This window comes from Corvus brachyrhynchos, unplaced genomic scaffold (assembly GCF_000691975.1).
Source record: "Corvus brachyrhynchos isolate BGI_N302 unplaced genomic scaffold, ASM69197v1 scaffold52, whole genome shotgun sequence".
NCBI lineage: Eukaryota > Metazoa > Chordata > Aves > Passeriformes > Corvidae > Corvus > Corvus brachyrhynchos.
Genome location: NW_008237221.1, coordinates 2,952,322 through 2,960,539, shown reverse-complemented (window position 1 = coordinate 2,960,539; position 8,218 = coordinate 2,952,322). Strand labels below are relative to the sequence as shown.

At 35.4% G+C, this 8,218-nt stretch overlaps 1 protein-coding gene across 1 annotated transcript in view; it reads right to left on the bottom strand.

Annotated features, from left to right (window-relative positions):
• Positions 1 to 3,219: 3,219 nt before the first annotated feature.
• WDR60 (WD repeat domain 60) overlaps positions 3,220 to 8,218 on the bottom strand; it is a 36,176-nt gene continuing 31,177 nt past the window's right edge. Inside the window, exons 20-25 of the mRNA XM_017728902.1 lie at positions 7,479 to 7,530; positions 6,274 to 6,334; positions 5,927 to 6,023; positions 5,588 to 5,719; positions 5,012 to 5,235; positions 3,220 to 4,457 (exon numbers count right to left, since the gene is read on the bottom strand). Coding sequence (XP_017584391.1) covers positions 4,286 to 4,457; positions 5,012 to 5,235; positions 5,588 to 5,719; positions 5,927 to 6,023; positions 6,274 to 6,334; positions 7,479 to 7,530 — 738 coding nt within the window. The 3' untranslated portion in view covers positions 3,220 to 4,285. The remainder of the gene's footprint in view (positions 4,458 to 5,011; positions 5,236 to 5,587; positions 5,720 to 5,926; positions 6,024 to 6,273; positions 6,335 to 7,478; positions 7,531 to 8,218) is intronic.

The following is an 8,218-nucleotide window of genomic DNA, read 5'->3' as shown; positions in this document are numbered from 1 at the left end:
TTGATTCTGCTATTTAAAAATTATAGCAAAGTCTGATTGTGGACTTTCAGATTGTTCTCTAAGCCTCTGGAAGAATTCCTCTATCACCCTAAATAATACTTTTCTACCAAGTCTCTCATCTTCTCTCTCCCAAGAGGTATTAAGTGGATTAAAAATGTGGCCTTTAAAATACGCCTAACAAATTGCTGCGTTATGCCTCTTCGTTTTTCTATAACGGAGAGAGAAAACATTGCAGTTGGAGTTAAAGGCAAGTTATGAAATCCCTGACATGCAACAACTGTGGTTGTTGTGGTGGAGATGAGTTGAGTAGTTTTTCCTGGTCACAAGACAGACAATGTAAAAGAGGGAGAGCAGTGAAATTATCAGCTGGTGAAGTTTTTGGCTAAGAAAGACTTCTTAAGAATACTGTAGCACTTCAAGGCCTGACTAAAAAGACTAATAATATAGTCTACTTGTTTTTTATTTATTGTGTTGAACCTATTCAGCAGCAACAGATTGTCTGACATGTGCATGGGATTAGTTTCAAGTGGAGCTGTTATATTTCAGACTCCTAAAAGCAAAACCTACTGGACATCTGGGAGAAAAGGGCAGCAAATATATCACAGAATTTAATGAATCCAATGGAAGTAAGGGTTCAACTAAAGGTGAAAAATAATCATGTTTTAAGTGTCAATGGGTAGTATAGGCTATTACTCTACTGCTTTACTCCTGCTTTTAATAGGGTATCATTGCAATTTTCAATTGGGTTGCACCAGAAAAAAAACGGGAAATAGAGCCCTTAGGCTGTTTTAATTTATAATAGGATATAAATTATTTGGAGCTGAAATTCCATCAGTTTAATGGCACAGTGTCAAAAAGTTTAAGCTACATCCACAAAAAATACAGATTTTTCTAACTATGTGCAAATATTAGTGCTTTTGAGTCTGTATTTGACACTATGTCAGTAATCAATATGAAGAAAAAAAACAGATTTCCTCATGCTCAAAGTCAAGCCCATCAATGCTATCAAACAATCTGACTTGTCTGCCTCCCTCCTCACAGCTGAGGAGGCTCAGAAACACAGACAAACAAGCAACTGTCTGTAAATAGAAGATAATAGAAGCTAATAATGAAAATATGGCTCATTAGACATTTCCCTGTCATGGTATCTTCACAACTTTTCCTGGTTTGCATTTCATGACTGATGGCCACACTCTGGTTACATCCTAAATGAATTCTACATAGGCTATTCCAACAGTCTCCACAATTTAATGACACTTCAGTATTTGCTTTAGTCCTGCCAGTTTCTACACCTAGAATAGACCTAGATGGACTTTCCAACTCCTCAGGAAAAAGCTTCTATTTTTACAATTTAAATGTGTTCTGGTAAAAATATTCCAGCTTTCAGAATATTCCCTTCTTATGGAGGCTACAAAGTGCCTGTATCCTTCAATATGACTTAATTAAATGACAGCTATGATTAATTAAGGCAAAATTGCATTGGGTAGGATGGTCACCTTCAGTACAACTAAAAAGAAATGTTCTGGGACAAAGAAAGAGTCATTCTATTCCAGTTCTCCCAAGATCTGCTGCAAATGCAGGCTGACAGCTTAATAAAAGCATTTCTAAACAGTTGTACAAAATCAGCCATCTGATTCAAGAATTCCGTTCCTCGGTTAGTTTACTATTGAGCTACTGAAAACTTGATTTTCCCATCTGTGAGATGACAAAATTGAATGAAAACAGTATTAATATTTATGTTCTAAATAGAAAAGGCTTTCAAAGCACATTCATAAAGTGGAAAATAAAACTTTTTATCCAAAATGTTCTGGCCTCTTGCAAATTTCAAATTTAGCAGCCTTGCTGGCAGGATTTGTTGATTTAAGAGCAAGTGATCATATTTTATAACGGTTATTAATATAGGTTAACTTTTATATCATTTGAATGGTCTCTACTATGTGGATAGTTAATTTCCACTACAGTTCATACTATCATGAAAATGTATTTCAAAATTGCCCACAGGTGGGAAAAAAATATGTTTATTGGGTCTGGTTGAAATGTTTCGTGATGGCAATGTTTATCTCCTACATAAAGATCATGCAACAGAACGTGTGTGCATATGAACACATAACACAGGTACCAGTAAAAATTATATGGATATGAAAATACAGCGAACTTTTTTTCATAAGAGTCTCATTCCTAATTAATCATGTTACCTTCTTATGAATAAAATCCAATACCCTTATAGAACTTGACAATCATTAGAAGTAGCTGATGCAAAATTAAACGTTTTGTTTGAAACAATTTCTTAAATCTTTATGCATGGAATTGCCTGCAAATACTTACCCCTTTTCTGATATATGCTCCAAAAATGGTCATATCAAAATGTCCAACTGCTAAGACTGCATGGCCTGCACTCTAATGACCTGCATTTACCCATTGAGAGAACATGCACAAAAAGGAGCAACTTCCACACACTTTTTTCTCACATTCTTGTAACAACAACTGTCAGCCCAGGATGCTTTCATTATAACTTATATTTTTACATTAGTTTCCAGTTCAAGAGAGAAAAATCCTTTAGGCAAGAAGCATTGGCCCAATGCAGGAACTGACTCTCCAGGCAGTACAAGCATAAAATAATAGAATATTTGGACATTTGAATTCAAGGATACCTAACAACAGCTGCTCAAAAGTAGTGACAGGTAATTCTGTGCAAAGCCTGACACTGTTTTTTCCTTTTTGCATATTGAAAAGGCCCACCACAACTGCACACAGCACAAGGCAGGAAACCCCCAAACATCTCCTTACAGTTGCCATGTACAGAACTGGGTACAGCAGAGAAAATTAAGAATGGGAAGTCCTGAAAGTGATGAAACTATAATAGATTTCTTTCAGAATACTACTATAATCGATCTTCAAGTCCCTTTGTAGCCAAAGTCCTACCTTGCATAATATGGGTGTCAATAGAGATACTCTGCTACCTTACTGGAAAAAATGCCTTGCCCTTTCTTCTTTATCTGCATTACTAAAGCTATTCTAATTTAACCTGTAGGGTATACGATTGTCAGCAATGAAGATAAGGAGGGTCACTTGTGTTTATGGACATTAAAAAAAGCCCACAGCTAACCAAGGAACTAGGATTGCAAAAATGTTATATGAAATATTATTTTCTCCAACAGTTCTTTGGGCTCTCCTTATTTGTGCAATGGACAACAACAGACTCACTGCTGAAGCGATGGATGTTGTTCTTGTAAGGCACTCATTTTTTACTGCTGTGACTTGGCACCATCATGTGGTCGCTTTGAGTTTTCTCAATTTAAGTAACAATTTAAATAGAAAAACGTTTGCAATTAATTAATTTGAATTTACAAAATATTTTGATCTATTTTAGAAGGAGACAGTACATATATATACATCTGTTCACTAAATACTGAATACATTGTCTTCCAATTGTCTTTGTCTTCACCGAATCAGAGCTTGTTTAATCAATGAGGTTTTATTCATGTTCTTTAAGCCAGGTTTTGTTACGTTACAAAAGACATTTTCAGTGCATCATCTGGGTCCAAACCTTACCAAGAGAGTACAAAAATCAGTACCATATTATAGACAGCTGTCCTCTTCCTCACTACAAGAGCTTTGGAAATTATATGCAGAATTAAACAGGTAAGTATGTTCTGGTTTACATCAGAAATCCCAAAGGATTTAGAATTTCAGTAAATCTCCCAGGCATACTGTTCACATAGTTCGATCCAAACAGGGAGTGTACATGTCAGAACCTGAGTTAGTCAGGTATTCCCTTTGCAGTTTCAGGGTCAAAATCAGAAGATAGAGATGTGTGATGTTAATTTTTGTTTTGATATGTTTGCATAAGGTCTTTAGGTAGACACATGAAAGTTTTACCAAGAATTAATGTTTAAGAGCCCCAAAGGTGGAAACCTCCCCACATCCAGGTTGTACAAAAATACAACTTCATGTTTGTCAAAGAATTGCTGTGATTTCCTTCAGAGTGGATTAATGAGAATCAGCAGTGCAATTTATAGGAATGTATTCTCGCTATTTTTAAAAAATATATGTACATCTAGAGTACTTTCAATAATGAAACACAACCATCATATTTTTGAGTACAATAATGGTAAATTTGATTCTGTTATTTTTATGATAAAATATATTGTTTCAATTGAAATATTGTATTGATAGTCTTTAAAATATATACAAGTTATATACAAATACAAAATTACATTACAAACCTTTTAATTTAAGTCAAAAATAAACTACACATTTTGCAATAAATTGTACAACCCTGTTTCTAAAAAGACTGCAATAAAATAGAATGCAGTTTGTCAGATTCCTCAGGCTGAGGTAATGCCCACTTCTTCTTTACATACTGAATGTCTATCTGTCCAGATTCCTTGGCCAGCACGATGCCTAACAATCCATTTGCTTTTTCTGGCTCTCCCAGCAGAGCCATAGTTACAACCCTGAAATCAGAAGAACAGGGGAGTGTTCTTTAATTGAGGCAAAATAAATAGAAATTGGTGCTTTTGAACATGTTTGTATCAGGTTACTTATAGTCAACTAAATTATTCTTCTTTTCTGCTCAAGTGCAGCATGTTTTTTAGCTTTTCACAAGTTGCAAACATTTAATGTAAATATAACATGCAATTCTTCCCCCATTCATTTCATCATCAATTTCTAATCATGGTTGAAAATTATTTCAAGCTTGTAAAAATGAACAATGTTTGATGGCATTTTCCAGTACAGTGTAACAAATTTAAAAATTGTAACACTTTCTCCAAAAGCTAGCAGTGTGTTGCTACAGTTTACATGGATACAAGGAAAACTTTCAGTTTGAGGGATATTCATCAAGGCTAACTTTTGCCTAGGGAAGACAGTCAAAATTTAGCTCGCTGTAGTTTGTTTCCACACCTTTGGTAGTTCACAAAATAGAAAAGCAATGACCATTTAAAGTCAAGTAAAAAATAAAAACCCCCATACAACAATATTAATATTTTGTTAAAAAGAGAACACTTACTTCTCTGATGGGATAGTCTGCTTTGCCACAGGCAACAAGTCATTTTCCAGAAGATCCCAAATGTAAATATTGGATGATGCATCCAGGGCAAAGAACACAGCAGGTCTTGTCAAAGCCCACTGCAGGGCAATAATTGGCTGGCCCTTTGTGCTGTCATTCCACTGCATGAGGGGGTACTCTGATGTCATCTGGTGTAATCTAATACTTCCATCTGAACAGCCAACCTATGGCATAGTAAAAAAAAAAATACCTTCTGGAACAAAACAAACTAAGCAAGATATAAAAAGTGGTGTTTAGGTACACAGCTTACTGGTGGACTTGGCAGTGATGGTTTAAGGGTGGGACTTGATGATCTTGGGGGTCTTTTCCTAACCTAAATGATTCTATGATTCTATGATCTTTTTTGTCATCCTTCATTGGCAGGGGGTCTTTTCCTAACCTAAATGATTCTATGATCTTTTTTGTCATCCTTCACTGGCGGATTGGAATCAGTGAGGTAAATCAACTACCACATCTAGTTTAAATACATCAAGCAAGTGCTTAAAAAATGAAACTTCTATTAAAATGTTTTCATACCAAAAAAAGTGGCTTTCCAAAAGGGAAGAAATCAATTGCAGTGATGCTTATTGATCTCAGTCTGCTCTCCTGAGGCCTGAATAGCCTTGGAACAACTTTTAAATCATGTCTTGTACCATGGCCTACCAGACCCTATGAACAATATAAAGAAAATTAATTAAACAAAAGTTGCATTATTGGTATAACAGGAAAAAGTTAAATAATTCACAGAGCTCCTACTTCAAAAGATGCTTACTAGCTAACAAATTTTAATAGCTAACAGATATTAATAATAGGCTCAAATTATAAATTTTAAAAACAAAAATTCAACAACAAGATGAATTCCAGCATGCTACTCACAATGTTTGTTCCAACGATGAAGTGATTGGGATTAGAAGACAGGAATTTAATAGTCAGTGTCTGCAGCATTCTCTGGCTAATATCCTTTGGGAAAAGGCTGAGGAAAATGGCAAAGGCAAAAGATGACACTAACACAGGAAATTGTCTCCTAAAGCTGTGCAAGTTCACACAGAAACTCTTGATCTAAAATGTCTATGTCTAGATCTATGAAGAAACGTATATTAAAAACCCCCCACAAACAGAAAATAATGTTAAATGTATCTTATGTAACAGCAAATTAGTAAAGTATAGGAAAAATAAGCTTTGTGAGATACATATGTAAAATTGAAATGTCCCAGTTTTCTTACCTGTTATTCAATTCCACAGTAGAGCTATGTACTAACTTCACTTTCCCTCCAGGAACTAAACCTAAAATTATACAAAATTATTATTTGAACTGATTTAAGCACTTTGCATTAAGAAAAGTGCAATAAATAAATCGTAAGGTAATATGCTTCAGAATTCAAATCTGAAGAGTCACAATCTTTCACAGAAATAGAAACATAGTTTCTTTTTTTAAACATGTTTTTTTTTCAGCACTTTGTAAGACCCAATTCTAGCAATGGTTAAAAATGCATATTTATGTTACTTGGATCCTTGACAATGTATTATAGTAATGAGATACTGCAATAATGCACCATAAAGTTGGTCTGTGTTACTTGCTAGTAGAGAACAACATAAATTCAAATCCTTCAAAGACAAGAATTTTTTGAAGAGGAAAAAATATTTTACTGCTGGTTGCAATAGAACTGTATCAACACATGACCATAACTTTAAAATGTACCTCTCCACAGACATAATACCCAGCTTTAACAGCTTAATATAGCCTGACATTGCACATGAGCTTACAGAAACTGATCAAAAATTCTAGTTTGCTAGCATTGCTTCATTGTTTATTGATGTATTTTCAAATGTACAAGGATTTTAGTCACAGCCTTTTCCAGTTAGGTAAGCATGTAAGTGTAAATTTGTTTAAAGAACAAAGAATGTAATTTTCTTCATTTGCATAACTCAAAAAGGGTGGAATGGACTTAGTTCTTCCATTTGTTCACAGAAAATTTTTCTCACACTAAATTAAGTATCTCACCTACAAAAGACCTTTCAGGACAATTCTCAGAATGGAGACACAAGCAACAACAAAAGCATTATAACAGGTCTGCTTAAAACTAGAGTACAAAAAGGAGGACCAAAGACATAGAATTCCATATTCTTCGAAAAAAAAGCTGTTGACAACACAAAAAACTGCTTTGACATTATAAGAAATGTGGCTGTCTAGTGGCAATTACCAATACAAAATTAGCAGATGAGATTTAGATAGCAGTGAAAATGATTCTCATTATACCTAAACAACAACCTCAAACATCAGCTATGAACTATTCAGAATTAATCTTTTTCTCAATAATTTTGCCTTCTTCTAAACTACTTCTTGGCATCAGTGACTCTTCCTTTCTCTTTTCACTTCATAGGCTCAAAACTGGAGCATTTTATTCTACCTCTAATGTACAGTACTCACCTAAGTCAGTTTGTGACCCAGCTAGATCCACTTTTTGTAATTCAACAACTACCTGAAAGGTCAATATTTAACATTAATAAGCAATCAATATGTACCAGACTTCGAAGTTTTTTAAGCAGTTGTAATAGTAATAACTCTAATATAATAGAAACAGCAATAACTCTAAAGGACTGTTTGGAGAGACAGGTTTAACATTACAGGTAGATTCTCTCTTCCCTGTCAATGTCTGCAATTCTAAAAATAGCTTCACATGCATGCTGATGGAAAGCAGAATATGGAAAGCTACATTCTACACTTAATTGCTAGTTGGCATCTTGTTGGTTTGGTCAGTCACAAAAAACCTCTCACTAAACAAGGAATTGTAACACATTCCCTGTGCTTTCCACTACACATGAAATAAAAAGGGTAGATCAGTTGGCTTGAATCTGTTACTACTAAAGTGTTGGGGTTTTAGGAGCTCTCTTGGGTTTTTTTTCTGTTAAAGGAATTTTCCCCATTCGTGTTGCTAGGGGAGCAAATGGCTGGGTACTTCAGAAAAACAAAAGAGCTGGCCATGAGGTGGGGCGCATCTGGCTACTCTTGTTTCACCTGGGTGTGTGGGCAGTTGGTCTCAGCATTTGGACAGAGAGAGAGGCTGCTTTCTTCGGCTGCTTTTCCTTCTGCTGGAGAAACCCCGGGATCCCAAAGCCCGCCTTCCCCGCCCCGCTGGGAGCTGGGCTGTGGCCGCCCCGCCCCCGCCC